Genomic DNA, 19509 nt, shown 5'->3' with positions numbered 1-19509 from the left:
GGTTAGTTCAGTCATTGTCTTTACAACTTTTTAGGTCATCTGGTATTTATGTTATTTCCACTCTCTCTCTCTATACTTCTTCTTCTTCTTCTTCTTTATTTCTCTCTCTCCTAATTCCACAATATCTTTTCTCGTCTCTGATCTACTGCAATCACTTCTTGCAGTTTCACCTTATCTTCCCCCAATTGATTTGAATTCAATTCAATTCAATCGAAAATCATACTCACCCTAGAGCTAGCTTCCTTCCTCTCCCGCTTCCATCAATGGCGGATCCCTATTCCAATTACTTCAATAATGGATCATGGCCTTTCAATCTCAACCCTATCACCCCCTTCAACCCCTCCTCATCATCTTCCTCCAATATCTATCCCTACACCTTCAATTTCTACCATCACCATCATCATCATCTCCAGTGCCCTAACAGCAGCAGCAGCCCCAATTCTCTGCAATCTCCTCCTTCCCCGCCACTTCGGGAGGCTCTCCCCTTGCTCAGCCTGAGCCCCACCAGACCCTCCGAGGATCAAGAATATTCTTCATCCTGCAGCGCCATGGAAGTCGACAAGACAATGAAAATTAACATTAACAGTAACAGTAACAGTACCCGAGTGGTGCAGGTGGAAGAAGAAGACGAAGAAGAAGAAGAACAGGTGGAAGATGAATCTGTGGCAGTAACTTTGAATTTAGGGCTTTCAACTCCTTGCATTAATTTTGACCACCAAGACTCTGACCTGGTCTCGAGAATGTCTTCTTCCTCTGGAAATTACAGCAATAAAGAAGAAGTTACTGTGGCTAACAGTGGATATAATCCAACCAGTCCACTCAACAAAGGCCAGTATTGGATCCCAACCCCTGCCCAGATTTTGATTGGACCTACACAGTTTTCTTGCCCTCTTTGCTTCAAGACCTTCAACAGATACAATAACATGCAGGTATATATTCAAAATATAAAATAAAATTACAAATTTTTTAAGTAAAATTAATGTCTTTATTACATTTTTTATGTTCACCAGTTTTTCTCTTTTAGCAGAAATTAAATCACTACTGCATATAATAGTATAGATTATGATGATGATGATGATGATGGTGGTGGTGGTGGATAATATTAGAGGAGAAGAAAAAGCTCTACTTTAGTTTCTATCTTTATGTTTTGTTTTTGTGATATTTTAAAATTTTCATCTTTTCTTTATTTCTTGTCCTTTTGATTTTGCAGAAAAAGAGAAAACCCATCCCTCTCTTTGTTTGAACACATCTTTTCTAGTGTAATTTCAACCTTTACCTTTTGCTGGATTGATAGGGTGAATGATGATTGTATGGGTCCAAATTAGGGTTTTCTTGTTTTCTCCCTTTTCTCCTTTCAATAATGTCATCCTCTCTTCTTTCTATTGCACCCCCCCTCTTTAATTAATTCTTTTATTTAATTAACTTTTATTTTTTAAAATTTATATATATATATATTAATTTTAAATGTCCTTCCTTCATCATCCATCCCCTTCTTTAATCATCAGTTTCAAATAAATTATTGGCGAGGCAAGGCTGAGGTTTTGGGGATCTGCATAAATCTACCTGGTCCAACTAAGGAACCTGGCTACCCAGTCAGTCACCATAAGCTTAGAATACTACCCACCCACCCCCCACCCCCCCTACCCCCTTCCCACCCTCTTTATTTGATTGAACAACTCAGCCATTATGCTTTTTGTCCTTGAAGTTTGTAATATTTGTACGCATTGGCAGATGTGTCAAAAACTGAAACATTTTCCCTGTTCAGATTTTTTTGTTTTTGTTTTTGTTTCCCCTATCAATGATCAGGGCAAAGAAAAGGTTCTCAATCTGCACACTCAACCTTAATTCATCAGAAAAAAAAAAAAAAAGAGAATGCCTCAATCCCCGCAGACACCACAGGTTTTTGTTGGCTTTCTGCTCCTCCTGCAACTCAGCTTCCTCAAGATTCAACAAATATATGAATTTCAAAACATTTATGTTTCTCTTTGCAAGAATTTATCTGAAACTCATCAAAAGCAGCAAAAAGCTCTTTCTTGTTAAAGTTTCCCCATTCAATTAACTTCCTTCTGTTTTTTTTTTTTTTTTTCTTATGCTCAGAATGGTCAAGATCACTTACTCCTTTTACTTCACTTTCTTGAAACCCTAGCTGAAAAACATAAACTGATGACGCTGAATCTAGTCTGAGTCCCTAATTAATTCAGTCAGCATTGTAATAATAATAATGTATTCTCAATAAAAACATTAATTGATTGATTGATCTCCATTGCAGATGCACATGTGGGGACATGGTTCACAGTACAGAAAGGGCCCTGAATCCCTAAGAGGGACACAGCCAACAGCAATGCTGAGGCTGCCATGTTACTGCTGTGCACCAGGTTGCAGGAACAACATCGACCATCCGAGGGCCAAGCCATTGAAGGACTTCAGAACTCTTCAGACACACTACAAGAGGAAGCATGGGATCAAGCCATTCATGTGCAGGAAATGTGGCAAAGCCTTTGCTGTCAGGGGAGATTGGAGGACTCACGAGAAGAATTGTGGCAAGCTCTGGTACTGCACCTGTGGATCTGATTTTAAGCACAAGAGATCCCTCAAGGACCACATTAAGGCCTTTGGCAATGGCCATTCGGCTTACGGCATCGATTGTTTTGATCAGGAGGAGGACGAGCCGGCCTCAGAAATCGAGCAGGATAATTGCGAGTCTTCGCAGTGACTACAATGATCGATCGCCGACGGATTTTCGACTGTTTGACTGATGCAAAATGGTTTTCTTTTCTTTTTTTTTTTTTTTTTTGTTCATCATAAGTTTTTAAGTAGGAAGGGAATTGAAGGGAGGAGCCATTTTCAGGTTTTGTTATATATATTTTATATTATATATAGATATATTATATATTTGCTCCTTCATTTGAGTACTGAAAAAAAAAATTGAATTTAGTTTGGTACGTTTGAATGCAGCAGCCTATGGAATTTGTCAATCTCTCTAATAATCAATCATCAATCAGTGAGGTTTTTCTTGATTTTGTTTGACTTAAATTTTTAAGGTTGAAGTAAAGTTGGTTTTGGTCAATTGTGTCTCTTTTTCTTGGATTCTTGTTCAATCCTTTTTTAGGGTTTATTGTTTGTTTATATATCAATGCATAAAAGATGCATGGAACATAAGGTTGGATATATTCTTATTTATTTATTGAATTTATGATCTAGCAAGGGAGTTTACTTTAATTTTATTTTTGTAGGTTAATCATGTTTATATACTTCAAATGGGGTTTAGTAGTTTTTTTTTTTTTTTTTTGAAGTATATATAATCTAATTATATATATTAATTAAGTGGTATTCATTATGTTTAACAGGCATGCGAAAGGTTGTGTTGTGCTTGTTTTTGTGGAGTTTTCGGATATTTGGAGCATTTTAAATTTGGAAAGTTTTAAATAGAAAATAAAATTTTAGTATGATATTTTTATTAAAAAAATATATATATATTGTGTATTTGTTTGTGGGTTTTAGTTTTTTTGTTTGGATTTTTAATAGTAAAAAGTTGAATTTGAATAGTTGTTTGATGTGATATAAATAAAGGTTGATGTGATATTTTGAATGTAAAATGTAAAATAAGTTTGTAGTATAATATAAAAAAATAATTATTTGATATAATATTTTTTAAGGAAAAAAAAATTGAATAGTAAAAATTTGTCGTAAAACCACAGAAGAATACAACGGATGTGCAAAAGCAATATGACAATATTGCAATTAGACAAACTGCAAATTAATACTCTCCCCGTTATTCAATTGTGTGCTCATTTGATCGGACACGAGTTTTAAAGAAAAATGTAAAAATAGAAATTTTTACTTTTTTTGGTAAAGAAAACTGGTATTTTTTTACTAAAAAGGAAATGAGAATAAATTTGGATGACGACCAAAAAAGAAAAGTGATAATAGATTTGGACGAAGGAGAGAGTAAAATATTTACCAAACCAAATTATAATGGAAAATATTACAAGACATAAGTGATCTTTAGCTAAGCCTTAAAAAATAAAAATTAAAAATCCCCCCAACTATTGCTAGATAGACTTACTATAAAAATCGATAATATTCTAAATTAAGAAGAAAATAGTAAAGAACAAACCTAATACACAATATATATATACCAAACAAACAAAAATACTCAATAGAGCTAAAATCAAATGAACAAGAGCATGTGATTTAATTTTTTTTTATACAAATAAACAAAGAAAATAAATAAATTCACCATTACATTCAAACACCAAACTTGATTCAATGTATCATCACATTTACAAATTTAGAAGAATATACACGTTGTCCGCGCATGGAAAAATAAATAAGAAATACGAATATATAACACAAGAAGGGAAATATTTAGTAAAAATAAATTATATACCGACATAGATCATTCAACGATTTTCTTACACTTACCTTTGTTCAATATCTTATGTATATGCCTTTAGTTTGCTGACTAAGTCAAATTATCACGGTACTAACAATACATGTATATATATAGTACAATATAATATTGCGTTATATATAAATATATATTTTACAATTTATATACATCTACTTACATTGAAGAACAATATAAAACTTAAAAATGAAAATAAAACTCATATTATTAATATTCTCATTCATATAAATTAGTCTATTTTTTACAAATTCAACATTATTATTAATTACAAAGCAACATTGTGTCAAATTAATTATTTGTATATCTACATGATTTATTAATTATAACTAAAATGTTTGGAATGGAACAATTGCAATTTGGCAATCTTTTTAATTCTTGCAATTGAGGATAGTTGAGATGAATGCATTTGACCAAATTTTAAGTGAAAATTTATACTCCCTCCATCCCATGCATTCATTTGTTTTTTACACAGTAAAATAATCTTGTTAGTATTGTGTGATATAAATGTAATGACATTTGCGTAATATATTGTAAGTTGTAAAGGTATTTGTAATGTTAGGTAGATAGTATAATTACAAAAAAAAAAAAAATGAATACTTTGTTATGAAACATACTAAAATGAAAAAACAGATACTTTGTCACAGGAGTAAAAGAGTATGTCATTATGTTATGCATTCTTTGGATTTTCTGAATATATATATATATTGGTTAATTAAATAAAGGATTTCATGGGTTAAAATGATTTAAATGTTTAGATTTTTATCAATATTTTTTCATTTATTTATTATAGCTTAACGAAAATCTCCATCACAAAAAGGGCATCCTTTAATTTGAAAAAAAAAAAAAAAAAGTCAAATTCTTCTTTTACTTTATGTGGTTTAAATTAAATTTTTGTATGGAATATTCCACTTTATATGTATATATGTTGGAATTAGTATTCTTACAATGATTGTCCTATATATAATAAATTATGGGGAAAAAATTATTTTTTTGTTTCAATATAATCAAAATTCATCAATTTTGGTCCAAATATAAATATTTTATCAATTTTGGTCCAATAAAATCAAAACTCATCATTTTTTGTCAAATATAAATTTCTTATCAATTTTAGTGTCAATATAACCAAAACTCATCATTTTTTGTCTCAATATAATCAAATTTTATCTTTTTTGGTCCCAATATAATCAAACCTTATTTTTTTGATCTCACACCGTCAACAAACCGACGAAAAATGCTGACGTGAAAAAAAATCAAACCTTATATTTATATTTGAAGAAATTGCACAATCTTGCAGCATTTTCCGTCGATTTGTTGACGGTGAGATAAAAAAAGATAATGTTTGATTATATTTGGACAAAAAATGATGAGTTTTGATTATATTGGGACTAAAATTGATAAAAAAAATTATATTGGAACCAAAAATAATGAGTTTTGACTATATTGGGATCAAAATTGATGAATTTTAGTTATATTGGGAACAAAAATAATTTTTTCCCTAAATTATGGAATAGAAAGTTATTATACATAAATTTATTTTTGGGACAATATTTAGAAGATAAATAGCAATGATATCATTGATCAGGATTTGATCCAAACCTTATTAGATCTTAGCCTTCTTATTTGATAAAAGTTAGTTTGATCAATTTGTATTTTTTAAATTTATATTTGAATTTTGCTAAAAAGATGTAGAATAATATGTTAGCTGTTTTAGTAAAGTTTGTTTTTATATCTTTTTTTATTGTTTTATATATTATTATGGTTTGCTAATTAATGTATGGCTTATTTGTTTGTTTAATTTTGCTAATTTAATTTTTTAGAGATTTAAATAAAATAATCATATATGCTGAACTTAACTTATTTAACACTATTTTGCTAATATAGTTTTTTATTTTTTCAAATAGTACTCCCTCCGTCCATACACTAATGTCCTACTTTTCTATTTGAGACTGTTGTACTATTTTATTTTTTAAATACAAATTTTACATTTTTACCCTTCATTCATTTATTATTTTTAATTTTTACCATACAATTAATGACAAATTTGTCAATTTATAACAAAAAGACAATCACCTAAAAAACCGTGCAAATATACTTTAGGACAATAGAAATTGGACAGAGGAAGTAGTATATATGCTAACTTGTCAGTAAAATTTTGTTGATATATTTCTTTTATTGTTTTTGTATATTATTAGAGTTTGTTAATCAATGTAATAAATAATTCTTGTTTATTTGTTTAATTTTGCTAATTTAACATTTTAGAGATTTAAATAAAAATAATTATATGTTCTGACATACATATTTAACAACGTATTTTTTTATTTGCTCAAATACTATTTATATATTCTAACTTATTGAATCTTTTTTTTTATTATTATTATTGTTTTTTTATATATATTATTAGAATTTGCTAATCAATAGAAGAGATGTTACTTAATTCATAGGAGAACTTCATAGCAGAGTTGATTTCCCTACTCAATACATCACAAATAGGTAGAACAACATATAGGTGTCAACATTGAACCCGACCCAAAAAATTTAATCCGTTTCGACTTGAAAATTTTCAGATTCATATTTAGGTGCTTGGGGTTTTTAAAAGATCTGATCGGCCCGAATCTGAAAAAAAAAAAAAAAAAAAAAAGGTTAGATCGGATAGGATTTTAGATTGACCTAATAATTCAAAATAAAAAAAAAAAAATCACCAGATCACTTGAAACTTAAACCCAACCTGATTTTTATTTGATTTTATAATTAAAATTATTATTTTTATTTTGAACTATAATAATATTAAAAAAATAAAATAATATTAAAATATTAAAATTATAAAAGTAAATAATAAACTAATTATAAAAAAAAACAAAATCAAGTTTTTAAATCTGTTTCGCATCAGATTTTCTTAAATAAGTTTAAAATTTTTAGGTTTTCAAGTTTGTTACATGTCAGTTTTCAAAATGTTGAATCTGTTTTATATCAAGTTTTTTTTTTAGATAAGTTTAAAAATTTCAGGTTTTTGAGTCCGTTTCGTGTTTGTTTTCAGGTTTTTGATATGTTTCGTATCAAGTTTTTCGTATTATCGGATGGCCTAAAATAAAAACACGTTGACCTGAACTCGACCTGAAAAATTTATGTAGTGTTTTGGTTTAGAATTTCAGGTTGAAAATCGGGTTCAGGTCGAGTTTAGATTGATAATTTTTTTGTTATATCCACAATTTAACGCAACATAAATATATCTAAAAATTCGAATTGACACCCCTAATACAATTTCATTTACTATAGTTGACAACACAATATTATGTTAGTTGAAATCATACACTGACACTTCTCTTTATAGGATATTTTGTATATGAACCTATTTTATATATTGAAATTAATAAGTAAGTGAACAATTGTCATGTGTAACCAGTTGATGTGAATACATTTATACTATATTAACATAAATAAAATAGTCTATTATTATATAATATATTATATTGCTTATTATTATACTATAGTTTATTTGATGTTACATATTGTGTTGTCTAACACTATCTTGAATTTTTTAGTTCAACATAATAACTATATATATATATATATATTATTACTATGCAATTCTCATTGCATATCCCAAGAAAGTAGGAGTTCTAACTAGAAGTCGCTAGTTAGCACTAGTCTTTTCCCTTACTAATAATAATAAAGAGGCTGCTAGTTTTCCCGCGCAGTGTACTAGTGAATAGGAAAAGTGGAACCACTCTTCGGTTACATACTCCTTAGCAGCCCCTTTGGACTTCAAAACATATTTCTTGTCTAGGTTATCCAAAAAATATATATATTCACAAAACATCAAATTAAACTATTTATACATATACAAAATGCAATGAATACAAAAAACCAAATTGTATTCTAGTGTTTAGAAATAAGTTTTTATTGTTACGTATTTAAATTTGTCAAAACTTCATTAAAATATTTATTTGTATTTTTTGGACCCAAAAAATGCAAATAATCCAACCCAATTTAGAGAGGATTCAGTCTTAAAAGAAATGATAATCCATCAAAAGGAGATTTGAGTTAGTTGTGTAAGAGGAAAATTCAGAGCTTGATGATTTAAGATGATATATAGATGGAGGGAAATCGAAGTAACGAATGACCTAAATGAAAGTTAAGGCAGCAAAAATAGCAGTTAAAACCGCGAAGATGATAGTTAAAGTGATGAAAATGACATTTATGATTGTTACCTGGGCGAATTGATGTAAAACAAATCCCGATTAAGGAAAGAGAAACCCAATTAAGACCTACAAGATGAATCCTCCTCAAGTTGAATTGATGTAAAAGGGAAGGAGAAGCTCAAGTATAAGCATTTCAATGTCACAAAAAAAAAAAAAAAAAAAAAAAAAAAAAAAAAAACCCATGAGAGTCAAAGAACCAATTGAGAAAAGATTACTTAAGGGCTTTTTTAAGTGACTTAATGGAACTTAATCATTTAATTCTAATAAAAAAGAGGAACTTGCAAGTAAATGAATGTATAACTTCATGAGTTACAAAGAGGCTTAATGAAGTTGTGCATCTTGGAATTTCTTTTTTTTTTTTTTTTTCTTAAGACGAAAGTGCACATTAGTAAACATCCGGCCGAGCTTAATATTCTGTAAACTAGACTCGACAGACAAGTCACAATCTTGGAATATAATCTCATTTTATGAGGAATGAGAAGGTGGAGGAAGATGAAGGGGCTAGTGTATTATTCAAGAGTGTGGAAGTTAGGGGTGTTATAAGGGGACTTAAATGATAAAATCATTACGGTGTGTTTATTCGTCGAATCTTGATTTTAAATAGTAAAATTTTGAATTGAAATAATTGTTTGATATAATAGAAATTTGTATTGATGTGGCGTGTCAAATATAAAATAGATATTTCATATGATATTTTTGGAGATTTTTTTTTTAATTTAAAATAGTAAAATCAAAATCAAAATTGTACAAGTAAACAAATTAAACAAGTTTAGAAATTATAGTCGTTACCAAGAAGTGGAAGAAGTTAAATGATAGATTATTAAAGTTACAAATATAGAAGACCATGATCATCCAAATCTTGGTGATAATAAAATCATTAATTCAAACTTGTATATATATATATATATATATATGCTCTTAACTCATTAATTAAGTATCATCTGTCAAATCTAAATGATTCAATATTATATTTATACAAATAGATACTGAATCAAATAATATATATATATATATTGTTAAATAGATTTGAATTAAAATGAAATAAATAAATAAATAAAGTTGTGAACAACCACTTTAGCTGGTGGATAAATCTGTGTTCAATAAAAACCTCACTCACTACAGAATGAATGAATATATGAATGCCCAACTGTACATTATTCCTCCATTTGCATATTATTATTATTATTATTATTATTTCACTGCCAAGGAAAAAAAAAAAAAAAAAAACAAAAAAAAAAAAAAAAAAAAAACTTAAGTGCATCATTTAATTTTGTAGATTGAATTAAATTAATTAATGAAAAGGCACAGTACTTTTTGTGTATAAGGATTAGGACACAGCACCAAACCTCTGCTCGCATTCAATGAAAGGTTGGGTAGTTTATATATAAATATTAATATTAATATTAATATTATATTATTATTATTATTATTATTATTATTTTAATGAGGAATGGTACAGATGGATTTAATGGAACAATAAAACCCATTACTTACTCCCATCCCCAAATTCAAATCTCATCAAAGTATTTATTTATTTATTTATAGTCGAGATTATTACTCCCTCCGTCTCAGTTACCATATTGTTGCCGTTTTTGTCCGTTCCATATACCTTTTCACTTTTCTTTTTTGGAAAATAATTACACACTTTAATCTCATTTTAATTTTTTTAATATTTTTTTTTAATTTTAATTAAACTAATTAGTTGTCTATATTGTGAGCAGACACGGTATCTGGGACGGAGGATTATTATTATTATTTTTATTGAATCTGAGATTGATTGATTGATTTTGTGTGAGAGGATCAAAGAACGTTCAGTCTTAATTAGAGAAATCAATGTTGATGCTGATGCAGTACGACACTTCCTATCCCCCACTAATAAATTTGTCCACAATTTTATAACTATAATATATATATATATATATACACTCGTCCTTCAAATCTATGCTCACTTTTTTTTTTTATTATCATTGAAAAATATTTTTATTTCATTTTTAAATAAAAAATTATTATATTTATGTATTTTTTTTTACTATAAAAGGAAAAAGTAACTATTATTACTCACTTTTATTAAAATTCGTATCCGGTCAAAAATGACCACACATTTGCATTACGGAAGGAAAATTATTTTTCATATTAAAAAAACTATTAAAAATGTCTCCATTTGTTACTTGGATCCGACCACCAACTACTTTTTCTGATTAAAGCAATTAAAAATTTTTATTTTTAATTGTCTTCTCAATAACTCCTTATCATTAAATCTTCATTTCTAATTTGACCAAAGTAGCTACTTTATCCTTCTTAACCCCCAAAATAACAAATCAATCCTAAGATCTATGAACTTTGACGTTGTTTGTATTCTAAGTGGGTAAAAATAAGTTGTGTTATTATGGTGTATTTATCGGGGGTTTAAATTTTGGGTTGAGATTAAAATAGTAAAAAATTGGAACTGAAATAGTCGTATGATGCGATATAAATAAGTATTAGGAAATTTTTTTTGTATGAATGGTAAAAGTTCTTCAAATTCCTTCAAACAAACACACCCTAAGTAAACCGGACGGGATCGTCTGTCCTAAATAGAATCTTGTTCCACTGTCTCATACACACATTGTGGATATATATACACACACGTGTATGTATAAACAATTTTCTTTCATGTTTTTGAATTGATTTCCTATACTTACACAATATAAATAAATAATTAATTTAAAAACAATACAGGAATAACTAAGAAATTTGTCACCAAAATCATTACTATAAACATTGATGTATCCACTAAAACAAAAAGTGTTGTCTAGGATCCACTCAAAACTCCTTTATTTCTATCTTTTCTCAATAAATAAATTTTTTTTATCTATATTTAAAACTTCTTATTTTTAATAAAATTATTTTTAATTTAATTATAAATTAATTAATTAATTTTTATTTATTTGTATTATATAAAATTTTATTTTCTACAAAATGATATCTGTATATATTTTATTGATTTATAATGCTAACAAATATTTAAAATACCAACAATACTACTCATATAAAAATATAAAATAATATTATAACTTATTAATCTACTACCGTGTCCTTAAGTAAAAGTGTCATCTTGACCGGGACAGAGGAAGTATTTTTTAATCTAAATACCTAAATAAACAAATTTTACATGTAAATTCATTTTTAATAATTATGTCAAATTATTTAGATCTTAAAAAATTAATTAATGTTATAAAATATATAACAAAATATAACTATAATAATAATATATAATATATATGTATATATATATGAGTATATGTATATAATTTATAGAGATGAGAATAGAGAGAGAGAGAGAGCCGATAGAGAGACAAAGTAATAATGAAATCAAAATCACACCTTTATTACACAAGATTTTGGGCTTATTTATAAACAATTTACAAAATCATTAGTCATCAAAATTGGGTGATTCATCAACATAAATAAATGACACCTATCAATATATATGATGTGTCATAACACTCCCCCTTAGGTGTCATTAACTGCAATGACTACGCCTCGTTAAAACCTTACTAGGAAAAAACCCAACAGGACAAAAATTCTAGTTAAGGAAAAAGAGTACGTTATTCATGCATTAAAAATACTTCCCTTGTTGTGGACATCACTTGAAATATTGCTCCCCTTGATGTGGACATCATTTGATATCTTGCAACCGACGCATCCCGATGATCTTCACTAATTTCTCGAATGTTGCGGTCGGTAAAGCCTTGGTCAACAAGTCTGCTAAATTTTGGTCTGATCGAATCTGTTGCACATTTATTTCACCATTTTTCTGGAGATCATGAGTAAAGAAAAATTTTGGTGAAATATGTTTCGTTCTATCTCCTTTGATATATCCCTCTTTCAGTTGCGCTATACAAGCTGCATTATCTTCGTACAGAATAGTGGGAGGATTATCATTTTCAGATTTCAAACCACAATTCTGTAAAATGTGATGAATCATTGATCTTAGCCAAACACACTCTCTACTGGCTTCATGGATTGCTATTATTTCTGCATGATTTGAAGATGTGGCGGTTAATGTTTGTTTAGTGGATCTCCAAGATATCACTGTACCGCCACAAGTAAACATATGGCCAGTCTGAGATTTGGCTTTATGCGGATCAGAAAGATATCCAGCATCTGCATATCCAATCAATTCTTGTCGAGATCCTTTTGGATATAATAGACCAAGATCAATAGATCCTTGGAGATAACGAAAAATATGTTTGATTCCTTTCCAATGTCGTTGTGTTGGAATTGCACTAAATCTGGCTAATAAATTTACAGAAAATGCTATATCCGGTCTAGTACTGTTAGCCAGATACATTAGTGCACCAATAGCACTTAAATATGGTACTTCAGGACCAAGTGCTTCCTCATTCTCCTCTTTTGGTCTAAAAGGATCTTTAATAGGATCAAGAGTTCTAACGACCATTGGAGTACTTAATGAATGTGCTCTATCCATTGCAAATCGTTTTAATACCTTCTGGGTATATGCAGATTGATGTATCAAAATCCCATTTTCCAAATGTTCAATTTGTAGACCAAGACAAAATTTCGTTTTCCCGAAATCTTTAATTTCAAACTCCCTTTTCAAATATTCAATAGCTTCTTGGACCTCTTCAGGGGTTCCAATTAAATTCAAATCATCCACATAGACAGCTATTATTATAAAATTTCTCCCATATTTCTTTATAAAAATACACGGACAAATAGAATCATTGGCATATCCCTCTTTCAATAATGATTCACTGAGACGATTATACCACATGCGACCAGATTGTTTAAGCCCATACAAAGACTTTTGTAATTTAATAGAATAACATTCTTTTGGCTTTGATTTATATGCATCAGACATACTAAACCCTTCAGGGATTTTCATGTAAATATCACTATCTAACGAGCCATATAAATACGCAGTTACAACGTCCATCAGACGCATATCCAAATTTTCATGTACTGCCAAACTGACAAGATATCGAAATGTTATTCCATCCATTACTGGAGAATATGTTTCATTAAAATCAACTCCAGGTCTTTGTGAAAAACCTTGGGCAACAAGTCTTGCTTTATATCTGGCAATTTCATTATTCTCATTTCGCTTTCGAACAAATATCCATTTATAGCCAACAGGCTTAACACCTTCAGGTGTTTGAACAATCGGTCCAAAAACTTTTCGTTTTGCCAGTGAATTTAATTCAGACTGGATTGCATCTTTCCATTTTGGCCAATCTATTCTTTTCCGACATTCATCAACTGATCTAGGTTCTGGATCCTCCTCATTTTCCATTAGATCAAGTGCTACATTATATGCAAAAGCATTATCCATAATTGTATCACTTCGGTTCCAATGCTTTCCAGTAGTAACATAATTTATTGAATTTTCAATAATTTCATTCTCTTCAGAAGAAATTCTATTAGAATTAACATCATCATCAAGTTTATCATGATCAATTTCTCTAGAAATCTGATCAATGTTATTATCTGTTTCTTGAGGTTTTTGATTAACATTCAAATCTTCAATCCTTTCATTTGTTCCTCTTTTCTTTCGAGGATTTTTATCTTTGGAACCTACAGGTCTGCCACGCTTTAAGCGTACATTTGATTCATTAGCACTTTGTATTTTGTCGTCAGGAATAACAATTTTAGCAGGTACATTTTCAGCAGCTATATAAGATCTAGTGACCCTGCTGGTGTCACAAAAAGCATCAGGCAACTGATTTGCTATTCGCTGCAAATGTAAAATTCTTTGTACCTCTAATTCACTTTGACTTGTACGAGGATCAAGAAAACTGAATGGTATTTTCCAAGTAATTTCCTTTTTCAGTTGATCAGTTTCTCCCCCTAATATCGGGAAATGTGACTCGTCAAAATGACAATCAACAAAACGAGCCGTAAATGAATCACCAGTTAATGATTCAAGATATTTAATGATAGATGGTGATTCGTACCCGACATATATCCCCAATCTCCGTTGGGGGCCCATTTTTGTACGTTGGGGCGGTGTAATTGGCACATAAACCGCGCACCCAAAAGTTCTCAAATGTGAAATATTGGGCTTTTCTTTGTATACTAATTGTACTGGAGAGTAGCTATGATAGCTTGTCGGTCTTAATTTTATCAGTGTTGCTGCATGCATAATTGCATATCCCCAAGCAGAGACAGGAAGTTTGGATTTCATTAGCATAGGTCTTGCAATTAATTGCAACCTTTTTATAAGTGATTCAGCTAGACCATTTTGAGTATGTACATGAGGTACAGGATGTTCAATGTCAATTCCAATAGACATGCAATAATCATCAAAAGTCTTAGATGAAAATTCACCAGCATTATCAAGACGAATTTTCTTTATTGGGTGATCTGGAAACTGAGCTCGTAATCTAATTATTTGAGCAAGCAACCTCGCAAATGCCAAATTGCGGGTAGATAATAAACACACATGCGACCATCTAGTAGATGCATCGATAAGTACCATAAAATATCGAAATGGTCCGCATGGTGGATCTACAGGTCCACATATATCACCCTGAATTCGTTCTAGAAATGAAGGGGATTCAGTTCCCACTTTTGGCGGTGATGGTCTAGTTATTAACTTCCCTTTTGAACAAGCAACACATATAAACTCATTTGTATTTAATATCCTTTGATTTTTCAAGTTATGGCCATTGGTGTTTTCAATAATTCGTCTCATCATAGTATTACCAGGATGCCCAAACCGGTCATGCCAAATCACAAAATTTGTAGACTTTTGGTCCACCAGATATGTTTCAACCACATTAATCTTTGTGCAATATAATCCGGAAGACAATGAAGGCAATTTTTCTAATATATATTTATGTCCATCAATGAATTTTGTAATTAACAAAAATTCATTATTTGTCATACTTGATGTCTCAATATGATATCCATTTCTGCGAATATCATTAAAACTCAACAAATTTCTTTGAGATTTACTAGAATATAGTGCATTTTGGATATCAAGTTTTACTCCTTCGGGCAGAAATATTATCGCTCTTCCAGAGCCCTCAATTAACTTCGCACAACCACTTATGGTATTCACCTCAATTTTTCCCAACTTCAGGTTGGTGAAATATTTCTTATATTTCAAAATGGTGTGCGTTGATGCACTATCAATGAGACATGAACTGTCTTCCATATTATTCATTATAACGTGCTCAGCATTCATATTTCTTCTTCTGGGAGAAATATAAGAATAAATATATCAAAATTTTGGAAAAAAAATACATAGCTGTCATATCATTACAAAATGTCGGGAGCAAAACCTACATGTGTTACAAAAATATATATGCACATATCTATATGCATTTATATCGCATCTCCGGGATTTTCATAGTACCCACCTTCAGGTTGTACTAGAAAATCAGATACATCTAATTGCGTATTATCATTACATTTATCACCCCCACTTCCACTGGCAACATTCTCTGAAAAATTAATTTCTGGAGGATTGACATTTTCCGGTGCTTGAACTTCTTCAGGCACTTTGTCTTTCTGTTTCAGGGAATTTTGGTACAGCTCAACAAAATAAGAATTGGAACGACAATTTCTGAACCAATGCCCTGCCATTCCGCAACGATAACACTTATCCTCGTTTTTCTTTGAACTCTGACCAATATCGTTCTGAGGCCGCTTCATAGGCCTATTTGATTCCTGCTCATCAAAATATCCCTGACGGTAATAAACAAACCTGCCACGACCTCGTCCACGGTCGGCTCCACGTCCACGACTCATTCCACGTCCACGACCAAATCCACGTCCACGACTAAATCCACGTCCACTGCCTTGTCCGCGACCTCGTCCGCGGTAGAATCTAGGCATATTATTTAAACACTGAATCGCATTCACTTCAGGGAATGGACTCGCACCAGTTGGCCTCGATTCGTGATTTTTTAACAATAATTCGTTATTCTGTTCAGCAACAAGTAGACAAGTAATAAGATCACAATATTTATTAAAACCCCTTTCTCGATATTGTTGCTGTAAAACTATATTAGAGGCATGAAACGTGGTAAATGTTTTTTCCAACATATCCCTATCAGAAATATTTTCTCCACAAAATCTTAATTGGGACGTGATTTTGAACATCATGGAATTATAATCAGCAACTGTTTTAAAATCTTGCAATCGCAAGTGTTGCCATGCATGTTTCGCTTTCGGTAATATAACAGATTTCAAGTGTCCAAATCGATCTTTCAAATTTGTCCATAATTCAAATGGATCTTTCACCATTAAATACTCCATTTTTAGGACTTCGTCAATATGATGACGCAGAAAAATCATTGCCTTTGCACGTTCTTGATTTGTGCATTCATTTTTACTAATTATTGTTTTCGAAAGCCCCATGGATTCGAGATGCATTTCGACATCCATTACCCACGGCATATAATTATTTCCAGTAATTGCCAGTGGGGGAAATTCAAACTTTGCTATATTAGACATAATTAAAAGAAAATAAATACTTACCAGAATTTCCGCAACCTTCCGAGTAATATAACAAAAATAACAAAAAAAATATATATACGCTATCTTTATATGCACTTCCTCGGCAAAGCCTCGTGCTGATAACGTGTTATAAAATATATAACAAAATATAACTATAATAATAATATATAATATATATGTATATATATATGAGTATATGTATATAATTTATAGAGATGAGAATAGAGAGAGAGAGAGCCGATAGAGAGACAAAGTAATAATGAAATCAAAATCACACCTTTATTACACAAGATTTTGGGCTTATTTATAAACAATTTACAAAATCATTAGTCATCAAACTTGGGTGATTCATCAACATAAATAAATGACACCTATCAATATATATGATGTGTCATAACAATTAATTATATAATATATTAATTTTATATTCGGTCAAAACTCTAGTTACTTTTACAATATTATTCATTGTATTTTATTTTATTTTCACTATGTTTTTTTAATACTTATTTTTCAATTGTGACTTTTGAAAAAAATAATAATAAATACAAAATATTTTAAACAAATTTCAAAAATTAAATACTCATTACAAAAATAAATATAAAAAATACTATATTTTATATTATTTACCCAATTCTCTATACCATATACTAAAAATCGTTTTATCCAAAAATACTGCATGAACGAAGCTAAAATATTTAAAATACGACACAATATATAGCTTATCAATTTAGGTATCAATTCAACAATTTCTTCATTTGAATTGTAATTTTGTAAGTCAATTTTTTTATTATTTTTTTTAAACCCATCCCTTGTTTATTTGGATTGTAACTCAAATGATTGATGATTGAAAATGGTTGAAATAAATATTGAGTGTCCAAAACACTACAGTTTGTGCATAATTGTGGAACTTAAAGATAATTGTAATTTATTTATTTTATAATGATAATTTAGAAGGTTGTGCACCCACTTAAACGTACATGTTCTCTCTTAATCTAAAAATTTTATTTATACAATTTTAATTCAAAATTTACAATTGTTAGCACTCCAATTCACAATTCTATTTTTTACTTCTTAAAATATTTTATTTTATAGTATATCATTTTTTGAAAAAAACAATCATGCATTAATTCAATCTTAGGCAACAATTGCCTAACACACATTCTTTTTTGACTTTGGGTATGTATTCAAAGTTCCTAACTTGGTTAAAAGGCCACTCTCTATTCCATTTTGAACCCAATTTCTCACTCCAAATCCACTAACTTATCCCTCTCTCTCTCTATATATCTATACATATATCATATCCTTGGTTCAAACACATATTCAAGACAGCAATGGCACAGCAAGATGATGATCAAACTTATTTACCTATCTCATTGTTTGAGCCTGGAAATAAGGGAGCAATTACCATCCACGTGAAGAAGAAGAAGAAATCACAAGTTCCCGCGCAGCTGCTTCTCGTTGCGCCGCAGGCAGAAGGGACTTACCCAGTCCTGCTCTTCTGCCATGGCTACTGCACCGAGAACTCGTGGTATTCCCACTTCCTGGAGCACATCTCTTCCCATGGATACATCGTGGTTGCGCCACAGGTATCTGCCAATTTTCAACACTTAATAGCACATCAATTCACAGGAGATATATATATATATATATATATCTCGAAATGAATTGATAATGTATTGCTCTATCTACAGTTTTACCAGTGCCTGCTCGTTTCCCTGAACAACGAAGTCCAGACAGCAGCAGAAGTGGCAGATTGGCTGTCGACAGGGCTGGCAACATCCCTACCTAAAAATGTGAAACCGGACCTCTCTAAGCTCGCCCTAATGGGCCACAGCAGGGGCGGTAAGACAGCATTCGCCCTCGCACTAGGACATGCTCCGACCGCGCTCAAATTCAAAGCATTACTAGCGCTCGACCCTGTCTCGGGGCCTAAGCCACCAACTTGGGTCGAACCCAACATTCTTTCCTACGTTCCACACTCTTTCAATCTCTCGATTCCTATTGGGATCATAGGCACAGGCCTGAGCAGTCAAGCTAAGGGCGTAATTCCTCCCCTAGCGCCCAACGGGTTCAACCACGCTGAATTTTTCAACGAGAGCAGGCCACCCTGCTGTTACTTTCTTGCCAAGGATTACGGCCACTGCGATATATTGAATGATTCGAAAGCAGCTTTGGCAAGTTTGGTGTGCAAGAGTGGAAAGGACTCGAAACAAAAGATGAGACGAGGGGCTGGGGGAATTGTCGTGGCATTTCTAAAGGCTTATTTGGGAGGGGAAACTAATGCTCTTCAAAGCATCATCGACATAACGGCTAATGCTCCTATAACTCTCGACCCAATTATTCATATCACAGTATGAAAAAGAACTAAGCATCGATAATCATCAACTCATGTAATGTGAAAATTTCCAGTTTTCTATCATTAACTATGCA

General features: G+C 30.7%; 3 protein-coding genes across 3 annotated transcripts; 2 read left to right on the top strand and 1 right to left on the bottom strand.

Moving 5' to 3' along the window:
* The first annotated feature begins 45 nt into the window (after positions 1–45).
* LOC127258972 (zinc finger protein WIP2-like) lies at positions 46–2974 on the top strand. The gene is made up of 2 exons (XM_051286077.1): positions 46–929; positions 2270–2974. Exons 1-2 carry the CDS (start codon positions 264–266, stop codon positions 2711–2713), a joined length of 1110 nt encoding a protein of 369 aa, XP_051142034.1. The 5' UTR covers positions 46–263; the 3' UTR covers positions 2714–2974.
* Positions 2975–15942: 12968 nt separating this feature from the next.
* Positions 15943–17007, bottom strand: LOC127259106 (uncharacterized). The gene has a single exon (XM_051286254.1). It carries the CDS (start codon positions 17005–17007, stop codon positions 15943–15945), a length of 1065 nt encoding a protein of 354 aa, XP_051142211.1.
* A 1403-nt stretch (positions 17008–18410) lies between these two features.
* On the top strand, positions 18411–19464 carry LOC127258669 (chlorophyllase-1-like). The gene is made up of 2 exons (XM_051285597.1): positions 18411–18665; positions 18771–19464. Exons 1-2 carry the CDS (start codon positions 18411–18413, stop codon positions 19434–19436), a joined length of 921 nt encoding a protein of 306 aa, XP_051141554.1. The 3' UTR covers positions 19437–19464.
* Positions 19465–19509: the final 45 nt, after the last annotated feature.

The sequence above is a fragment of the Andrographis paniculata genome, unplaced genomic scaffold, assembly GCF_009805555.1.
Source record: "Andrographis paniculata isolate CXL003 unplaced genomic scaffold, ASM980555v1 Contig5END, whole genome shotgun sequence".
Classification (NCBI taxonomy): domain Eukaryota; kingdom Viridiplantae; phylum Streptophyta; class Magnoliopsida; order Lamiales; family Acanthaceae; genus Andrographis; species Andrographis paniculata.
This window is presented reverse-complemented; position numbering and strand designations above follow the sequence as displayed.

What these genes read in the sequence shown, in the direction of transcription:
- LOC127258669 (XM_051285597.1), top strand. Translation starts at nt 18,411, where the DNA reads ATGGCACAGCAAGATGATGATCAAACTTATTTACCTATCTCATTGTTT. An exon ending in ACATCGTGGTTGCGCCACAG is followed by an intron (nt 18,666 to 18,770) that starts GTATCTGCCAAT and finishes CTCTATCTACAG; the next exon opens with TTTTACCAGTGCCTGCTCGT.
- LOC127258972 (XM_051286077.1), top strand. Translation starts at nt 264, where the DNA reads ATGGCGGATCCCTATTCCAATTACTTCAATAATGGATCATGGCCTTTC. An exon ending in ACAGATACAATAACATGCAG is followed by an intron (nt 930 to 2,269) that starts GTATATATTCAA and finishes TCTCCATTGCAG; the next exon opens with ATGCACATGTGGGGACATGG.
- LOC127259106 (XM_051286254.1), bottom strand. Translation starts at nt 17,007, where the DNA reads ATGGATGTCGAAATGCATCTCGAATCCATGGGGCTTTCGAAAACAATA.